The sequence below is a fragment of the Sinohyriopsis cumingii genome, chromosome 8 (genome assembly GCF_028554795.1).
Source record: "Sinohyriopsis cumingii isolate HCF-2022 chromosome 8, ASM2855479v2, whole genome shotgun sequence".
NCBI lineage: Eukaryota > Metazoa > Mollusca > Bivalvia > Unionida > Unionidae > Sinohyriopsis > Sinohyriopsis cumingii.
Genome location: NC_142968.1, coordinates 85,077,883 through 85,100,599, shown reverse-complemented (window position 1 = coordinate 85,100,599; position 22,717 = coordinate 85,077,883). Strand labels below are relative to the sequence as shown.

The 22,717-nt window shown below is 34.0% G+C and overlaps 1 protein-coding gene across 2 annotated transcripts in view; it reads right to left on the bottom strand.

Annotated features, from left to right (window-relative positions):
- Positions 1-22,717, bottom strand: part of LOC149794039 (uncharacterized) — a 74,744-nt gene that overhangs the window by 39,305 nt on the left and 12,722 nt on the right. The window contains exons 1-5 of one of the 2 annotated variants that reach the window (XM_089967984.1): positions 20,222-20,474; positions 19,705-19,872; positions 17,259-17,396; positions 4,516-4,683; positions 2,593-2,730 (exon numbers count right to left, since the gene is read on the bottom strand). In XM_089967984.1, the coding sequence (XP_089824110.1) occupies positions 2,593-2,730; positions 4,516-4,683; positions 17,259-17,396; positions 19,705-19,872; positions 20,222-20,282 (673 nt within the window). In that variant the 5' untranslated portion in view covers positions 20,283-20,474. Of the gene's footprint in view, positions 1-2,592; positions 2,731-4,515; positions 4,684-17,258; positions 17,397-19,704; positions 19,873-20,221; positions 20,475-22,717 lie in introns of those variants that run through there. The other variant, XM_089967983.1, reaches the window with a different exon arrangement.

The following is a 22,717-nucleotide window of genomic DNA, read 5'->3' as shown; positions in this document are numbered from 1 at the left end:
ATTGTCATAGACTTCAAAGTAAATGATAATCAAACTGCCAGCAATGAAAATGATATAGTAAGACAAAAATTACTTATAAACAATGTGGCCAAAAAATAAACGCGAGACTTTGATCTCGATGCCGAATGTATCATGACATTAAAAGAACGACATAATAATCATTGTGCGAGCTGTAACACAGTAATGTTGTGGCAGTATTTAAAAAATAACCCAAGACAATTCACTGTAGATATAATGAATAGTGGTCTTTGTCATACACGCGAAAATGTAATGCTGACCTGTCTTAAGTGTAGTCGACGTCGAGGTGCTAGTTTACGAAAGTGAACGCGGTGGTAATTATGTGTCTTCAGGAATTACTTGTAATTGCTCGCGTACAAATCCACGTTGAGGAGCACTTGAATCTAATCTGTAGATTGCAGGACTACCCATAGATCTTACCACACTAGAAATGTTGTGTCTGGCGGGTAAACAAAACGCGCATTCTTTTTAAAAAAACCCACTAACGACAATAATAAAGTAACAAAATAAACTAACCTAATTAGAGAAACTCTCGGTAAGTTAGAGGCTTCGGTCTGGCGTTATTGACTTTTTATTTTTATTTTGCTTAGGAAGCTTTATTTTGTAAAAATGACGATCCAGCAAACTTTTCAGTTCACCTTCTCTGCTGCCAGTTTCCTACTCAAGCAATACGCCGTCCAGGCGTTTTCCGCACCTTCTTGTTGCTTGTGCTTCCCTTGCAAGACATTTAAATCATCACTAATGCACATAAGTTGCAAACAAGAGACACCCTGACTCAAATAGTAATATATATTCCGATCTCTGATTTGTTGTGATACTGGACGCTGTCCGCGTCATTGTTTGCCACGTATCTGGTGTATTCATTGGCATTTGCTTCGTCGACGACACCAAAGCTGTGTCATGCTTAGTGATGTTGATCCCATATTTTTTATCTGCAAACATATAGGATATGGCATATTCACTACCCGGCGGTGTCGGCAAAATACTGATCGCGTGCACAATTCAGGCAAATACGCAACCAAATTTAGCTAGGATGCTGGTACTGTACAGTGATCTCATTTCTTTCTGAGTGACCATAGAGTTAATACACATGCATCATAATTAACAGTCGTCATGAGGCGAGTAAATGTAGTTACTTATCAAAACCGATCAAATAGATCTTGAATTCTTTTGAAAACCAAATTTGTTATTGTCTCTTTACAGCTGTGTAACTAACAGTACGTTCAAAACCCTTGTAGTCCTTTTGTAATCCTTACACTTTTTGCATCGAACCTTCTGTGCTACAAGTCATTACAAATATAAAAATGTTCCTTCCGTCTTCGGCGTATTAGTATAGTGGCTCAATAGTCAAAACATGCACAGGTGACCAATGTATAAACACAGAACTTTATAACAAAATATGTCAAGACCACACTAATTCAATTATTTCATATTACAAATGACGATTTTGAAAATTGTTTTGACAATTTGCATTTCTCTGCCAGCTGCAGACCATGGAATTTAAATAACTGGAGAAACTCATTTCGATATGGTAAATGATATAAAATAATAATTACATAGTACATGGTGGGAGCTTATGTATACTTTCTTTTAATATCTACGTTTATTTAAAGCGTTGATCAATCCTCTCAATTTTCTTCAGAGCTAGTTGCAAAATACAATAATTTCTTTCCATTTGAAATCGTATAGTGGAAAACTAAATACCATTTCTCAATATTTTGAAGGACAACTCTTTAATGCCATACAAGATTATAAAGGTTTTCAAAAATCTGAATTTAAGGCAGAAAATTTCACCTGCTTAGTAAGATCTGGTCTTGGTTTACAATCATGTAATGTCACACTTTGTTTCAACCGTTTTCATTTAGGACATGCAACACTGTCGTTAAAATGCCTTCAATTAATTATTTACTGCTCATGTACCTAGTGTTACGCAATATAGTTCAGTGCATAGATCATTAAAATGACAACTTCTCAAGAAGCTCAAGAAGAAGGTTGGTTCGAAATTCAAATAAAACGTTTTTACATTGATCTGTTTTCACAAATGAATTATATTGTTGTTACATAGGAGGGTATGTCCATTGGATAAGGCTTTCCGTATAACAGATTCAAGTTAAACAATGTAGTTACTGACTTATAATTTATGAACGAATCCAATACACTGAAAGTCGCTTATCTTAAAAGTATATGAACCGCTTCATTTACGATTTGAATTCTCTAGGATATGTATATTGTACCTTTGACTCTGGAAAATGTAACATAAAGTGACAGAACTAGGAATATATTCAGGGCCGGTGCCAGACCCGGCCAGATTATCTGGTGCCCTAGGCAAGGTTAGATTCTGGCGCCCCCCCCCCCAAAGTAAAATATCAATTATCAAATTTATAAACAATAAAAAAAATTAAATATGCGCCCCCTGAAATCAGCGCCCTAGACGGCTGCCTAGTTTGCCTATATGGTAGCCCCGGCCCTGAATATATTTTTCACCTTCAAGCAGAGGATATTAAAATTTATCATAATGTACAAACAACAAGGTTTATGACGCCAATAAGAAAGTGTTAAATTAAATTTATATACCCGCCGTTGATATTATTCTTTCATTTGTTGTCACACTTGATGTTGTTTCATTTCCTATTGATGTCATTGGCATTTCTTGCGACGACCACTCCACACTTACTGTCGTGTCTAGTGATGATGATGTCATGGTTGTTGCTACTGTAATATAAATAAAAATGTTTTCTTTTATAAAATTTATTGGAAAGTTTAATCTGATACCTGTGTATTTGTATCTCTGTTAATTGTCACCTCTTTTAATGTATACAATTCTGAATTTCCCAAGCAAACTGCCCGCCCAGATCAAAAGTTTTGATACCCTTCATTCATTCATCCATCATGGCTATGTAAATAACAATACATATAACCGACACCTTAATAAGATACTAACGTGAAATTGCTTATTCTTATGTTCAAAGTGTTATTTTCGGTCATGATGTTTGAACTAAATAATATAGTTAATAGCTCTCGTGTCTATTTGGTATGTATGTGATGATGATAAATCATATGTATAATTCTAATAGACAGGTTTGCTAGCACATGAAGCTGAATTCATTTCAGCTTGCATAGACCGTAAATTTCGTGCACATTGAACTATTCCTTCCGAACCTGTTTTGGGAAAAATCATAGCATTTTGTCTAATTAAGGTGCTAATTAAATTACTGTAAGTCAATGTCTCCAAGCACCTAGTTTTCGGTCACGAAATGATATTTTCAAATTAAAAAGCATAAAATTGAAAGCATCTGTTATAGTTATTTTTAAACAAGCATACGAATAAGTACCAATCTGGTTCTTGTAAACCATTAACTTGTTCATTTTCTTTTCTTTTATTTCAGTAACTAAAGCAGAACAAACGGTGAAATAAAGGGATAAATGTACAAATGCAGGCAGTGTTGTATACACAAAACGAAAGCTTCACGCCGTTGCCTTTGGATGATTTAGCCATAACCAGACTTATATTGATCTGACTGACCTTGGATCAATAATATGGTTTAAATGACCTAAAAAAACAATTTGTTGACACGACAAAATTAAACTTTGGTATATAGGATTGCATGAAAATCGTAGAAATCTGTACTTACTAACAGATTCATATTAAGCATTCCAATTACAGTTTAATAACGAGAAACAAACGTAGTACGCAAAACGATTATGTACATTGAAATTGATTGTGTTGCTTCCTTCAAAGAAGACACATATGAAATAGATGATTGTTTAAAAGAATATGTTTAATGTTGTTTCACTCAGCAAAAGATAAAAAATATAAAGTATTCAATGCAGAAATAAACGTTTTCATACCCACGTTTTGAAAAGATTCATCGCAAAATGATCAAGCCACAAACACTGACTCAAACAAAAAGATATTCAATTAAACATTAAGGTGGCGCTCTACAATTTCGATTTTGCATGGTTAGAATTTTAAAGAGAAAGAATTTCCCCGGGTTTCCTCACTGGTTATACAGGCTATTTAAAAAAGACCTTTTATATCTTAGGTATTGTTCAAAGAACATTTAATTCTATTTATTTTTAAGTCTGATAGATCTGTGTAATATGGGTTATAGAGTATACATTTTGGTCTTACTCCAGATATGCATCGTTCTAAAACTGCTAGCTCCGCTTGGTCATTTTCACTTCCTGGATTTCAGAAGTAAATTGTAAAACATGAGCCGATAACTTTTGTTAAATGCTTTATATCTATAGTAATACATCCATTGCACTTTCAGAAGCTGGTATTGTTTAGGTGCTAAAGATAGTGTAATTTAGACTAATTCAGGCTGACGTTTTTAGCAGAAGGAAGCAGTCATTTTAGTTACGAGTGTGCTTAGATGTATAATTTCCATACGTACAGAATCCAAAGAAATATCATCCACATTTCATCAAAGTAGCATAGAGGCATGCCATCACTCTCTCACAAAAGTAGATAATAACTGTTGAGCGCAACCATACCGGTTATTGGTTCTAACGTTTGTCTTGCCACGACAGTGGACGTTGTTAATATCGTTCTTGGGTATGGTGTTACACTTATATTCGCTGTTATTGTCACTAGCTCTTTTGAGACCTCCACACTTGATGCCATATCTGATAATGTTGATGCCATCCGTGGTATTATGCTTCCTGCAATACAACTTAGACTCAGTGTGATATATTGAATTCAGTACTGCTTTCCGTGGTAACCTCCTTTAATGCATAAAAGATTTAATTTCACAACTCAGACTAATGAATATATATATATATATATATATATATATATATATATATATATATATATATATATATATATATATATATGCCTGCGTGCGTGCATACATACGTACGTACACACATACATACATACATACATACATACATACATGCATGCATGCATGCATGCATGCATACATACATACATACATACATACATACATACATACACAGAGACATACATACATACATACATACATACATACATACATACATACATACATGTATACATACATACATACACAGAGACAGACATACATACATACATACATACATACATAATACATACATACATACATACATACATGTATACATACATACATACATACACAGAGACATACATACATACATACATAATACATACATACATACATACATACATAGATACATACATACATACATACATACATACATACATACATACATACATACATTGCACGTTACCTGTGGTATCAACAATTCCAAGAAATATGAGAATGACACTTATCTCAGTCACAAGCTCCATATCTTTACACGTAACTGAGAACCTAGATATGCAAGAAGCCGTTAAGCTCTCTCGAAGAGCATCTAATCTGATAGTATATGGTCACAAATTGGTTTTGTACTAGAATGTAAGAAATGGGAGTATAGCGTTTTAGTATAATAATTTTAGTACAAGTAGATTTTCACCGTGTATATTGACAAACACAATATTAGTGATCTTCCACCAATGACTATGCAGATCTAAAAATTTGTGGAACCCTATTGTTTTAAATATATTGGAAATAATGAATCAGAATCTTTTGAAGACCACGTGACGGGAAGAATGACACTAACATTATCAAGATCATATCTCAGAAACGTGATCAGAGTAATAATTCAGGAAGTACATGAAATTTATAACCTTAAGCAAAACAACATGAGCAACCATATTGTAGATCTGCTATAATCTCCATATCTAAAGAAGTTAAATGTAATTTAGATTGGTGATAATGTACAATTCAAACAATAGAGAAATTGAAATGTGATTTTTTTCCTTGTTAGCAAACAGATGGACATGAGAGAGGGAAATACAGAGTAAATTACAGATTACAGTACAGATTAATCAGAGAATTAACAATCGAATTAAATTTTTAAATGCCGTTAAAGAAAGAATTTTCCCCGTAAGCATATTTGTTAAATAAGTAAGAATGGACAAATTAGCGAAATACAGAAAACTAATTTGAAGTTATAACACTGAGATTGCCAATGATCCTACAATGTAGATACCTTGTAAACTGATATGCAAGTTAAAACACTGAGATTGCCAGTGATCCTAAAATTTACGATACCTTGTAAATTGATATGCAAGGAGAGCTTCATACCGTTTGATTGCAGAGCAAAATCACATCTTTACTCACTATTTGTGATTTCGTTGACTAACAAATATTTTTGTACCGCCTTAGTTTCCGTGACATTGAAATTTACCCAGGGAAAAATTAGATCTAGTTTTCTGCGTATGTCTGTGAGTCACCTTGCAAGAAACTGAAACACGACCAATTGTGCAATTTGAGGTTAGTGACAATTATGCTGCATTTATGTGAAAAGGTAGTGTTTGAAAAATCATTTTGTGAGAATTTTAGATGTATGCTTTGAAAAAACATAAATATTAATATGTCTGCTTGTAATTCGATCTCATTACAGCAAATGAAGATGACCTTAGCTCAGGATCACACATGCCTTCTTTAAAATCGTTAGAATGAACATCGACCATTACTTAGCTAAACGAATTTTGCAGCATAGAACGTCATCGCGTAGCTTCTGTTTTCCTAGGAATGGTATGATCGTTTCATGGCGGAAGATCAGTCGTGTTTGATTCGCCTAGGACACCATTCTATCTCACTCATTATATCATAGTACACGTGCGCAATTCCAATATGTGATGATTGAAAAGCCTCAACACTTGACCCTTCTGGTCCGTGATTTGCATAGTCATTCGAAGAGATTACTCCTCACGAAACAAAAGTCAAGAGACTTCTTATACCTGTCAAGAGAAATGACTATGGGCTCCAGAATGTCCACAACGTCGATAAACACGAGAAAGAAGAGACAAACGTAAAAGTACCTGTTAGCTTTGTTAAGATAAATGAAATTGATCAACAGAGAGTCCCACGAATATGAACAAAGAGAAAATACAGACATTTTTCAGAAGTAGCAACCGCATCAGCAGCAGGAGAAAGAGAAGAAACAGAAACACATCAAGATCCCATTCCCTCAAAGAGATTCAAAGCAACATGCAAAAAAGAAACAGCAGAAGGACCCGTGCCAGTGAAAACAAAAGGAAAGAAAGTAAAAGAAGAAAAAGAAATGGACGTTTGTAATGTGCTTTGGAATTTCTTTGCAATTTCGTTTAAAATGGAATATGTATAACAAAAAATAAAACAAAACAAACAAAAGTAAATGTCTTGGTTTGCTATTTAAGTAAGAATACGATATTCCACCCCCACCGCCCAAACACCCAGCCCCTAAACCCACACACACTCTGTCTGTCTCTCTGTCTGTCTGTCTGTCTGTCTCTCTAGAGAAAAAGATTGTTTATGTTCCTTTCATGCATGCAAAATTAATAATAATAATAATAATAATAATAATGACTCTCTGACACCTACCTATATCGGGAGATATATTGTTTACACCACTAGCACACATAATAATAATAATAATAATAATAATAATTATGACTCGAACTTTCTTTTTTCTTTATCTTGTTTATCGCACATATACACATGCTTTATTTTGATCCTTTTAAACAACGAGAAGCCAAAACTTAACTTCAGCATGTTTCATTTTTGTAAATTACTGAGAGTCTTGATTAAAAAATGTCAGCTTCCATCTGATACAAGTACTTTAGCTGAATGGTAACATGATCAGGAGTGGAATACTGTGGGAAAGCGTGGGAACAGCGTTCCCTTACCTTTTTGCGAGTGCTCTTACTTTTTGCGCTCAGCATTGTCCCCCACCTCTGCACCTGAGTAACACGCGTTCTCTCCCTTATTTATTGCATTCTCCCACTTTTTTAATTATCACCACACCACTCAGTATAATTAAAATCCAGCTCAGGTTTTGACTGATATTATGAAACAATGTAGAGTGCGTATAAACTCATATTTTCCTAGATGTATAGAAACAACAAAATACAGGTGAATGGAATGGTCTATTCGTTAGGAATTTTAGAAAGGGAGGTAAGAAATAAATATAATGTGATAGGAATATGAGAAAGGGAGGTAAGAAATATTCATTATAGATGAGGCTAGCTGTGAATCTATCTATACTTAAGTTATACGAAGGCTTGTAAGGGTAATGAAGGGCTTTGAATTGAATGGGTGTAGCTACTTGTTTTATACTTTTCTATAAAATCCAGCTCTGTGTACATGGGAAGGTAGCTTTGTTCAAAATGCCTGAGAGTAGGTGAGGATAGATATAAATATGGGTACAACTTTTTATTTTATCACATGGAAAATAATGTAGTAATTTTATTTTATCATGCTTGTTTTATATGTAAAGTTGTGGGTCAGTTGATGAGTGGGTGTTGACATATAAGGATTATAAGGTTGATTGCTTTGTTTTAAATTAAGAAGGATGTATGTTGGGTGGGGATATTATACAAAGGGTTAGAGATTTTAACTTTATAAGGTGAATCCTGGGAGAGTTGTTATGATATGATTGGTTTGCAGATAGAAAGAACCTGGGTGCTGGCGGGGCCGGCGCCAGACCCGGCCAGACTATCTGGCGCCCTAAGCAAAGTTAGATTCTGGCGCAGATTCTGGCTCCCCCTCCACCCACCCCCCCCCCCCACCGGAAAATATCAATTTCAAAATTTATACACAATATATTTTTTTAAAATATGCGTCCCATGAAATCAGCGCCCTAGGCGGCTGCCTATTTTGCATATATGGTGGCGCCGGCCCTGGATGCTGGATAGTATATAATATTATTGTGATAATAGATAGTTGATGGATAGTTGATAACTGGTTCGTCGAAACCAGATTTAAACTGGGATCGTTCACGATCAAAACGCACTCTCGCGTGACTTACAAGAAATCATAAAGACAGAGATTAACTGTCAACACTAAATAAACCGATTGTGAATTGATGTAACCGAATGCATGCTACAAGATACACGAGACGCGCTGACCATACTGGGCTTTAAGCTGTACCCAAACCCAATGCTGGAATGAAACGTTATAGAGAAGGCACAACTACAGTTAGAAATGAAAAACATGCATGTAAACATAACTGGACTACTGATGGAAGATTGGATCATATAGTTTAAGCAATCATTCGAAATAGTGCTAAATACTTATACATTATAAATATTATCTTGCAAGCATGTCTACAAAAAGTGGTGTATAACAATAGTCTCAGACTTGCAAGACTGTCAGTCAGACCAACATCTATAGACGAATTTATAAAGAAATAGACTCTATGATATAAACCTAAGTAACAAAAAAGAGAGGGAAACCAACAAGTTTATTGAAAAAGTCAACAAATAATTTAGAGTACAACATGACAGTTGAAAAAGATCTTACATCAATCGTGAATTAAATCTATAAATAGTCATACAAGTACAAGCACAAATCAAAGAGTCAAAAGAATTCCTAAAAAATTCCGATGATGTTTCGAAAGAATTTTAATGTTTAATGTGCTGATGGGCCAATGACCTGGAATAGTTTTAATTTGCTAACTATTTTGAAGCATTACAATAATATAATCCAAAATGTCTCTAAATGATTTCACAATAGTCTCGCAATAATGACAGTCTTAAATTCAAAGAGGATTTTGTAATTCAAATACAATTTCAACTAAATAAATCCTCTCATATTAATAAATGAACAAAAATAAAAGACTGATTGAATTTCAGATGTTAATATAGGAAAACGTACACAATCTGTATGAGGGTCATCTTACAGAAAGTTCCTTCAAACTGTAAAGAAAATCCATTTTGTTTCTGGAATCTTCTAGGGTCAGAATTAAAGACTTTATATAAAATTTAAAGTCAAGGATTACCCACAAATAATAATAACCTTATTTAAATGAAAAATTATAGACAACAATTAGCTACGTAATAATTTGTTTACAAAAAATGAAATTAGTCAGGTAGGCCCAAATTCCTACCCTCAATTATGGACAAGGGTCAATCACACACTACAAATTATATATATAACGTATAAATATGGATACAAGCCAACACACAAAACAAACTAAATATACGTAGAAATATAAACACTGATAGATGGATACATAACTGTTACATTGCACATTGTAACTAATCTCATTATCATAGTTGAAATTCAGTTTGTGTTTAATATTTTCCGATTACATACTTGACAATATAGACATATATTTAAAATAACCCTCTCGGCCCCCCCCCCCCCCTTTGCTTAAAGCTTCAGACTTATAGCTATGAAATAGATGTAACCGATGCATACTAACGTGCTAAGTTTAGAGTTTTATTATATGTATACATATACAGAGTCGTGGAGGTCTTTGTAAATGGCGAATCAGGTGTCTAAACGCCGGCACTGCAATATGATCCCAGGATGCTAATTTATCAGCTATGCGAAACCGGAGTTTGGAATTAACAATTTCTGACTGATACAGAATTTGTTCTTAGCTATACGCGAGTTACCATAAGGCTGTACAAAATTTTATCAGATTTGATCTATACGAAACTATATCATACTAAGTCAGACCTACATCACACTTAGGATACGAAAATGGATTATCATTATTACCACATTAACAAATACATCCAGTATGACACGGACTTGTCTTTTTATTGAAACAAAACAAAATCCCCTCAGGGGACAATACTAATCCTGGCAAACAATGGGTTTCAAAAACAATAGAGTGTGTATTGGCATAATGGGCTAAACAATAATGCGTATTAAATAATTAGGTTCTGTTTGAAATGAAAACGATTTTATATGCTACACATAGTTTACGTCCTCTTCTAAACGTAATAATTTGTGTTTTATATCATACGGATTAGCCGTGGTATGCTGGGAAATGTATATCACCTAAGCACAAATTATATCCCTTTTAATTATATCCCTTGTAATTATATGCCTTGTTAATTCATTGCGAAATCAGTCGATTTATTTTTAGTATGAATATATCTTTTATACAGGTAGCTTCAGTACTTGCATAGCTTCGTGGTTTCCTATATTCCAATTAAATATTTTGTTTTAAAGATATAGTTTTTGTTTTACTATAAATATTTTACCATATTTTATTTCATTAATTTGTTGGTGAGATTACAAGACGGTTATAATTCACCGGTCATACTGTCTCATTATTATTTTTATATCAGATATTTAAAATAATTAAAGGAAGTTATATCGCACAAAAAGAATTTTAAAAAATGATCAAGTGACAAGAAGAAATAATGCTAACTGAATTAAACGAAATAGCAGTATACAATGTTGTCATTTCCGCATAACTACGATTTCCCACCTATAGAGGACGCCAACCAGAAATGTCGTACATTTATCCACACAAGACGCAGCACATGCTTCTTGTTGTCGAAAAAGAAATACACTATACACTTTTGATAGGGAAACATTTTGATGAAACTATTGAAAACCAATTTACTGTTCAGCCTTATACTGAAGTGCGTGCACGACGCACTAGATTGTGTTCGCTTCTCAAAATGTTCCATTTTTTCAATTCATTGTCAAAATTCCCGTTCATACAGGTAAAAGGTAATTAATGCTGGCTTCCCTATGTCGGTCGACTTTGTAAACAGAAAGAAATCGTCACACTTAAAAAAATTCGAAGGAACCAAAGTTTGTTTTCTTATGACGACAGGCTTCATTAAAAATAATTGACACACTTAAAAGAATCCAACATCAGTTTCCGGGGTTTACTTTCTCATAATAAAATAACATTTGTATTTGATATTCTGTCGGTAAGTTCAAGCAACGAGTTTATTGCTCGCTGCCAGTTGGGTTTATTCAGCATCCGGGCTTCTTATTGTATGCCATATTCATTATAATTGATACAATCGGACAATGATGATTGCAATGTAAATAGTATACACAGCATAACTTGCTTTAATAACACTTTAATAATCCATGCTCGAGAAAAGATTATCATTTGTACTCACAGTGAATGTATTTTCAAATAATGAAATTTATTTGAGAGATACCGTCGTATAATTAACCTGGACACAATATAATTTTGGCCGTTTTGAACCTTATAACGTATCATGCGTCAATGGCTGTGCTTTCAAGCGATCTGGTAATATTCCCATCTCTTTTGCGAATTTTTTTACCTGACATAAGCGATCCACACTATAGCAATGTTGCATATCCAGCAGGCATCAGCTATATATACGGAATTCGCTGATATATTTCTTTCTTTAATAAATTTTGCATCACGAAAAAAGAAGGAATACATGATAACAATACATGGTTAGATTCTTTCATTTTATTTCAAATAAGTGTTTTGTGTAACTATTTTATTGTACCGTGCACTGGGGGGTTGGGGGTTGGGGGGGCGCCAATTCAACACAAAATTCCTTTGTTTCTTAAGTCTTGATATATATATATATATATATATATATATATATATATATATATATATATATATATATATATATATATGTCTTGATGAAAAAACTTTTCACCATAAGTTATAGGACAGGAAAATATAATGATCTGATTGTGTACCGATATATGCGGTAAATACTATATATATATATATATATATATATATATATATATATATATATATATATATATATATTACTGATTCTACTGACTTGTATACCTGTAAATGATAAACGTCCGACAGTAATAAACCCTTTTGGGTACATAGATCACTCGTCCTGGGAGAACTCGCCCCCAATATAGTTTGGAGAAGTCGTCCAATTGATTGTAGATGTCGCCCCAAAACTTGTAACCCAGACAACCTATTTAATATTTATCATTTAAATAAATAAATAATTTAAAATATAGAAATATGTACCTTAGAACAATACTGTTAGCGACAAAGATATCGCCACGGTTAACGATCTATGTAATCATATTTTGAATTGTTCAATTACCTAAAGTGTCAATGCATTGTTGAATACATGTTGTAGATTCTATGCTACAGAAGAATTGAATAGGGATACTCTAGGGACTAGGGGACTTCCATGTTAAAACGGGTATATCCACTCTGGGGACTATGTAAAATTTAACATAGGAGAAAAAAATATCCACTCTGGGGACTATGTAATTTAACATGGGAGAAAAAAAATATGCGTTCTAGGGACAAGGGGAATTGAACATGGGAATAGAGTTTGGGCCTGTCTAGGGACAAGGAGATTGGAACATGGGAATACTGTGTGGGCCTGTCTAGGGACCAGGCGAAATGGAACAGGGTCTGGACCCTATTTTAATACGGTCCCGACCTGATGGGTCTATGGAAAGGGAACAGGCAAAAAATTGAAACAGGGAGAGGGGTCTCAAGGAGAATCATATGATCATAAACGACATTGTACAAGATTAGTTATAGACGATGCTGAACTAGATTTTATAATTACGGATACAGCGAATAGAAATACGTTTACTAGTCGAGAAACAGTTTTCTTGCCAAATGGACCTAAATTATGTACAATTGTGAGTTATATTGCTGGTGAGTCATCGCAGTTTACTCATTTAAGGTCTTCAATGCTCGCTTATGTTTCGATAAATCTATTATCATGATAAATAGTGTTTCTGACTCCGCTATCAGAGTCGCTACGGATTCGCTTTATATCAACAAGAATTCAGGATTGCTAAAACAACTACATATCGGCACTTGTGCTTCATGGGGTGAATGGAAAATAAAACAAGAAAATATACTTAATTATTCTGAATCTGCCGACGTTGAAATTAAGGGTATTTATTGCCAAAAACTCTAATATCAAAATTATGATCTGCACGGTTGATATTTGATCCTGTAGCTAGACATAAAACAGTTTACCTTAATGGGCCTGGAGTTATGATAAAACAACTCGTGTGATCGAATTATTCTTGAACAGCTGTTCAGAAATAGTTACATTAACACCTACACACAGTCTCTTAAGAAAAATGAGAGAAAGAAATAATAAATCATGCACTTATCATAAATTCGTTCGATGAAAGGGAGATAAATGGACTCCTAAACGAATGAGAGAGAAATATTCCAAGAATTATTGTTTGGGATGAAATATGTACTGTTTGATTAGAAACGTTAAAAATATTTCTTGATTGAAAAGTGACAAAAAATACGAACATGGTCAACCACCAACTTATGTTTGATTGTCTCCACATGAATGGCTGAGCAAGTTTGTAGATTTTTATGAAGAAAAAACTAATGCTCATAGAGCGCTTGATCCAGAGTTAAGAGAATCAGAATATAACCAATCAAATTCAGTGTGAACTAATGCGTGAAATAATCTCAGAAACTCCTATTAATAATTTTTGGAATTTATGGAGACCAAATGATTTGATAGTTGCAAGTATAAAGATAGTTTGTGATACACATCAACAACAATTATGTATGTTACATAAAGACAAATTTACAGATCTTTCCGTACCAATGTGTTGTCAACCAGCAGATACGCGTCGACAAAATATCGACGTCGAAATTTCAGGATCATCAGAGAAACGAAAACTCGTGATAAATGATATCGTTTTAGTTCATGTCTGTGTCGTTGAGAGCATGTTAAGCGCCGAGTCAGGGACAAAACTCCATGGACGCTAGGATACGCAATGACGAATCATTCATCACAACGATTAACCATCTCTGATACAAATGTTTGGATTGTTGATGATCGTATCGAATGGTCAAACTTAGTTTATCTCGCCGTGTCTCGAGTCAGAAAAATATGTCAGCTGCGGAGAATTGTCATAGACTTCAAAGTAAATGATAATCAAACTGCCAGCAATGAAAATGATATAGTAAGACAAAAATTACTTATAAACAATGTGGCAAAAAAAAATAAACGCGAGACTTTGATCTCGATGCTGAATGTATCATGACATTAAAAGAACGACATAATAATCATTGTGCGAGCTGTAACACAGTAATGTTGTGGCAGTATTTAAAAAATAACCCAAGACAATTCACTGTAGATATAATGAATAGTGGTCTTGGTCATACACGCGAAAATGTAATGCTGACCTGTCTTAAATGTAGTCGACGTCGAGGTGCTAGTTTACGAAAGTGAACGCGGTGGTAATTGTGTGTCTTCAGGAATTACTTGTAATTGCTCGCGTACAAATCCACGCTGAGGAGCACTTGAATCTAATCTGTAGATTGCAGGTCTACCCATAGATTTTACCACACTAGAAATGTTGTGTCTGGCGGGTAAACAAAACGCGCATTCTTTTTTAAAAAAACACTAACGACAATAATAAAGTAACAAAATAAACTAACCTAATTAGAGAAACTCTCAGTAAGTTAGAGGCTTCGGTCTGGCGTTATTGACTTTTTATTTTTATTTTGCTTAGGAAGCTTTATTTTGTAAAAATGACGATCCAGCAAACTTTTCAGTTCACCTTCTCTGCTGCCAGTTTCCTACTCAAGCAATACGCCGTCCAGGCGTTTTCCGCACCTTCTTGTTGCTTGTGCTTCCCTTACAAGATATTTAAATCATTACTAATGCACATAAGTTGCAAACAAGAGACACCCTGACTCAAATAGTAATATATATTCCGATCTCTGATTTGTTGTGATACTGGACGCTGTCCGCGTCATTGTTTGCCACGTATCTGGTGTATTCATTGGCATTTGCTTCGTCGACGACACAAAAGCTGTGTCATACTTAGTGATGTTGATCCCATATTTTTTATCTGCAAACATATAGGATATGGCATATTCACTACCCGGTAGTGTCGGCAAAATACTGATCGCGTGCACAATTCAGGCAAATACACAACCAAATTTGGCTAGGATGCTGGTACTGTACAGTGGTCTCATTTCTTTCTGAGTGACCATAGAGTTAATACACATGCATCATAATTAACAGTCGTCATGAGGCGAGTAAATGTAGTTACTTATCAAAACCGATCAAATAGATCTTGAATTCTTTTGAAAACCAAATTTGTTATTGTCTCTTTACAGCTGTGTAACTAACAGTACGTTCAAAACCCTTGTAGTCCTTTTGTAATCCTTACACTTTTTGCATCGAACCTTCTGTGCTACAAGTCATTACAAATATAAAAATGTTCCTTCCGTCTTCGGCGTATTAGTATAGTGGCTCAATAGTCAAAACATGCACAGGTGACCAATGTATAAACACAGAACTTTATAACAAAATATGTCAAGACCACACTAATTCAATTATTTCATATTACAAATGACGATTTTGAAAATTGTTTTGACAATTTGCATTTCTCTGCCAGATGCAGACCATGGAATTTAAATAACTGGAGAAACTCATTTTAATATGGTAAATGATATAAAATAATAATTACATTGTACATGGTGGGGGCTTATGTATACTTTCTTTTAATATCTACGTTTAGTTAAAGCGTTGATCAATCCTCTCAATTTTCTTCAGAGCTAATTGCAAAATACAATAATTTCTTTCCATTTGAAATCGTATAGTGGAAAACTAAATACCATTTCTCAATATTTTGAAGGACAACTCTTTAATGCCATACAAGACTATAAAGGTTTTCAAAAATCTGAATTTAAGTCAGAAAATTTGATCTGCTTAGTAAGATCTGGTCTTGGTTCACAATCATGTAATGTCACACTTTGTTTAAACCGTTTTCATTTAGGACATGCAACACTGTCGTTAAAATGCCTTCAATTATTTAGTGCTGATGTACCTAGTGTTACGCAATATAGTTCAGTGCATAGATCATTAAAATGACAACTTCTCAAGAAGCTCAAGAAGAAGGTTCGTTCGAAATTCAAATAAAACGTTTTTAAATTGATCTGTTTTCACAAATGAATTCTATTGTTGTTACATAGGAGGGTATGTCCATTCCGTATAACAGATTCAAGTTAAACAATGTAGTTACTGACTTATAATTTATGAGCGAATCCAATACACTGAAAGTCGCTTATCTTAAAAGTATATGAACTGCTTCATTTACGATTTGAATTCTCTAGGATATGTATATTGTACCTTTGACTCTGGAAAATGTAACATAAAGTGACAGAACTAGGAATATATTCAGGGCCGGCGCCAGACCCGGCCAGATTATCTGGCGCCCTCGGCAAGGTTAGATTCTGGCGCCCCCCCCCCCCCCCAAGGAAAATATCAATTATCAAATTTATAAACAATAAAAAATATTAAATATGCGCCCCCTGAAATCAGCGCCCTAGGCGGCTGCCTAGTTTGCCTATATGGTAGCCCCGGCCCTGAATATATTTTTCACCTTCAAGCAGAGGATATTAAAATTTATCATAATGTACAAACAACAAGGTTTATGACGCCAATAAGAAAGTGTTAAATTAAATTTATATACCCGCCGTTGATATTATTCTTTCATTTGTTGTCACACTTGATGTTGTTTCAATTCCTATTGATGTCATTGGCATTTCTTGCGACGACCACTCCACACTTACTGTCGTGTCTAGTGATGATGATGTCATGGTTGTTGCTGCTGCAATATAAATGAAAATGTTTTCTTTTATAAAATTTATTGGAAAGTTTAATCTGATACCTGTGTATTTATATCTCTGTTAATTGTCACCTCTTTTAATGTTTGCAATTCTGAATTTCCCAAGCAAACTGCCCGCCCAGATCAAAAGTTTTGATACCCATCATTCATTCATCCATCATGGCTATGTAAATAACAATACATATAACCGACACCTTAAAAAGATACTAACGTGAAATTGTTTATTCTTGTGTTCGAAGTGTTATTTTCGGTTATGATGTTTAAACTAAATAATATAGTTAATAGCCCTCGTCTCTATTTGGTATGTATTTGATGATGATAAATCATGTGTATAATTCTAATAGACAGGTTTGCTAGCACATGAAGCTGAGTTCATTTCAGCTTGCATAGACCGTAAATTTCGTACACTTTGAACTATTCCTTCCGAACCTGTTTTGGAGAAAAATCATAGCATTTTGGCTAATTAAGGTGCTAATTAAATTAATGTAAATCAATGTCTCCAAGCACCTAGTTTTCGGTCACGAAATGATATTTTCAAATTAAAAAGCATAAAATTGAAAGCATCTGGTATAGTTATTGTTTAACAAGCATACGAATAAGTACCAATCTGGTTCTTGTAAACCATTACCTTGTTCATTTTCTTTTCTTTTATTTCAGTAACTAAAGCAGAACAAACGGTGAAATAAAGGGATAAATGTATAAATGCAGGCAGTGTTGTATACACAAAACGAAAGCTTCACGCCGTTGCCTTTGGATGATTTAGCCATAACCAGACTTATATTGATCTGACTGACCTTGGATCAATAATATGGTTTAAATGACCTTGGATCAATATAATTGTTTAAATGAGATTGGATCAATAATATGTTTTAAATGACCTTTGATCATTAATATGGTTTAAATGACATTTGATCAATTATATGGTTTAAATGACATTGGATCGATAATATGGTTTAAATGACCCTGGATCAATAATACGGTCTAAATGAGTTAAGATCAATATTATGGTTTAAATGACCTTGGAATAATAATATGGTTTAAAATGGAAACACGTTTCGTATCTAAGTGTTTAAGTAAGGCTTGTGTATTGTTTTGCATGATTTAAGGTTAACATATCGCATTCTGCAGGATTAAGACAGACTGTATATAGGAATAGCAAAGCGCAATAATATTAATAACACGAATAAGTAGGATGCATTCTTACATTCGTTTATGTATACAAACATCAATTAATTTTGCATCCCGTAACCAGTACAGAGAGTGCTGCAGGGGCTTCTAAATGCAAACAATCTGAATACCAATTTAATGAATATCTACAGCCTTTCATACGAAAAGATTGTCCTAATAAAACAATTTGTTGACACGACAAAATTAAACTTTGGTATATAGGATTGCATGAAAATCGTAGAAATCTGTACTTACTAACAGATTCATATTAAGCATTCCAATTACAGTTTAATAACGAGAAACAAACGTAGTACGCAAAACGATTATGTACATTGAAATTGATTGTGTTGCTTCCTTCAAAGAAGACACATATGAAATAGATGATTGTTTAAAGGAATATGTTTAATGTTGTTTCACTCAGCAAAAGATAAAAAATATAAAGTATTCAATGCAGAAATAAACGTTTTCATACCCATGTTTTGAAAAGATTCATCGCAAAATGATCAAGCCACAAACACTGACTCAAACAAAAAGATATTCAATTAAACATTAAGGTGGCGCTCTACAATTTCTATTTTGCATGGTTAGAATTTTAAAAAGAAAGAATTTCCCCGCGTTTCCTCACTGGTTATACTGGCTATTTAAAAAAGACCTTTTATATCTTAGGTATTGTTCAAAGAACATTTAATTCTATTTATTTTTAAGTATGATAGATGGGTGTAATATGGGTTATAGAGTATACATTTTGGTCTTACTCCAGATATGCATCGTTCTAAAACTGCTGGCTCCGCTTGGTTATTTTCATTTCCTGGATTTCAGAAGTAAATTGTAAAACATGAACCGATAACTTTTGTTAAATGCTTTATATCTATAGTAATACATCCATTGCACTTTCAGAAGCTGGTATTGTTTAGGTGCTAAAGATAGTGTAATTTAGACTAATTCAGGCTGACTTTTTTAGCAGAAGGAAGCAGTCATTTTAGTTACGAGTGTGCTTAGATCATGAATAATTTCCATACGTACAGAATCCAAAGAAATATCATCCACATTTCATCAAAGTAGCATAGAGGCATGCCATCACTCTCTCACAAAAGTAGATAATAACTGTTGAGCGCCACCATACCGGTTATTGGTTCTAACGTTTGTCTTGCCACGACAGTGGACGTTGTTAATATCGTTCTTGGCCGTGGTCTTACACTTCTATTCGCTGTTATTGTCACTAGCTCTTTTGAGACCTCCACACTTGATGCCATATCTGATAATGTTGATGCCATCCGTGGTATTATGCTTCCTGCAATACAAATTAGACTCAGTGTGATATATTGAATTCAGTACTGCTTTCCGTGGTAACCTTCTTTAATGCATAAAAGATTTAATTTCACAACTCAGACTAATGAATATATATATATATATATATATATATATATATATATATATATATATATATATATATATATATATATATGCGTGCGTGCGTGCATTCGTACGTACGTACACACACACACATACATACATACATACATACATGCATGCATGCATATATACATACATACGTACGTACGTACATACATACATACATACATACATACACAGAGACAGACATGCATGCATAATACATACATACATACATTGCACGTTACCTGTGGTATCAACAATTCCAAGAAATATGAGAATGACACTTATCTCAGTCACAAGCTCCATATCTTTACACGTAACTGAGAACCTAGATCTGCAAGAAGCCGTTAAGCTCTCTCGAAGAGCGTCTAATCTGATAGTATATGGTCACAAATTGGTTTTGTACTAGAATGTAAGAAATGGGAGTATAGCGTTTTAGTATAATAATTTTAGTACAAGTAGATTTTCATTGTGTATATTGACAAACACAATATTAGTGATCTTCCACCAATGACTATGCAGATCTAAAAATTTCTGGAACCCTATTGTTTTAAATATATTGGAAATAATGAATCAGAATCTTTTGAAGACCACGTGACGGGAAGAATGACACTAACATTATCAAGATCATATCTCAGAAACGTGATCAGAGTAATAATTCAGGAAGTACGTGAAATTTATAACCTTAAGCAAAACAACATGAGCAACCATATTGTAGATCTGCTATAATCTCCATATCTAAAGAAGTTAAATGTAATTTAGATTGGTGATAATGTACAATTCAAACAATAGAGAAACTGAAATGTGATTTTTTTCCTTGTTAGCAAACAGATGGACATGAGAGAGGGAAATACAGAGTAAATTACAGATTACAGTACAGATTAATCAGAGAATTAACAATCGAATTAAATTTTTAAATGCCGTTAAAGAAAGAATTTTCCCCGTAAGCATATTTGTTAAATAAGTAAGAATGGACAAATTAGCGAAATACAGAAAACTAATTTGAAGTTATAACACTGAGATTGCCAATGATCCTACAATGTAGATACCTTGTAAACTGATATGCAAGTTAAAACACTGAGATTGCCAGTGATCCTAAAATTTACGATACCTTGTAAATTGATATGCAAGGAGAGCTTCATACCGTTTGATTGCAGAGCAAAATCACATCTTTACTCACTATTTGTGATTTCGTTGACTAACAAATATTTTTGTACCGCCTTAGTTTCCGTGACATTGAAATTTACCCAGGGAAAAATTAGATCTAGTTTTCTGCGTATGTCTGTGAGTCACCTTGCAAGAAACTGAAACACGACCAATTGTGCAATTTGAGGTTAGTGACAATTATGCTGCATTTATGTGAAAAGGTAGTGTTTGAAAAATCATTTTGTGAGAATTTTAGATGTATGCTTTGAAAAAACATAAATATTAATATGTCTGCTTGTAATTCGATCTCATTACAGCAAATGAAGATGACCTTAGCTCAGGATCACACATGCCTTCTTTAAAATCGTTAGAATGAACATCGACCATTACTTAGCTAAACGAATTTTGCAGCATAGAACGTCATCGCGTAGCTTCTGTTTTCCTAGGAATGGTATGATCGTTTCATGGCGGAAGATCAGTCGTGTTTGATTCGCCTAGGACACCATTCTATCTCACTCATTATATCATAGTACACGTGCGCAATTCCAATATGTGATGATTGAAAAGCCTCAACACTTGACCCTTCTGGTCCATGATTTGCATAGTCATTCGAAGAGATTACTCCTCACGAAACAAAAGTCAAGAGACTTCTTATACCTGTCAAGAGAAATGACTATGGGCTCCAGAATGTCCACAACGTCGATAAACACGAGAAAGAAGAGACAAACGTAAAAGTACCTGTTAGCTTTGTTAAGATAAATGAAATTGATCAACAGAGAGTCCCACGAATATGAACAAAGAGAAAATACAGACATTTTTCAGAAGTAGCAACCGCATCAGCAGCAGGAGAAAGAGAAGAAACAGAAACACATCAAGATCCCATTCCCTCAAAGAGATTCAAAGCAACATGCAAAAAAGAAACAGCAGAAGGACCCGTGCCAGTGAAAACAAAAGGAAAGAAAGTAAAAGAAGAAAAAGAAATCGACGTTTGTGATGTGCTTTGGAATTTCTTTGCAATTTCGTTTAAAATGGAATATGTATAACAAAAAATAAAACAAAACAAACAAAAGTAAATGTCTTGGTTTGCTATTTAAGTAAGAATACGATATTCCACCCCCACCGCCCAAACACCCAGCCCCTAAACCCACACACACTCTGTCTGTCTCTCTGTCTGTCTGTCTGTCTGTCTCTCTAGAGAAAAAGATTGTTTATGTTCCTTTCATGCATGCAAAATTAATAATAATAATAATAATAATAATAATGACTCTCTGACACCTACCTATATCGGGAGATATATTGTTTACACCACTAGCACACATAATAATAATAATAATAATAATAATAATAATTATGACTCGAACTTTCTTTTTTCTTTATCTTGTTTATCACACATATACACATGCTTTATTTTGATCCTTTTAAACAACGAGAAGCCAAAACTTAACTTCAGCATGTTTCATTTTTGTAAATTACTGAGAGTCTTGATTAAAAAATGTCAGCTTCCATCTGATACAAGTACTTTAGCTGAATAGTAACATGATCAGGAGTGGAATACTGTGGGAAAGCGTGGGAACAGCGTTCCCTTACCTTTTTGC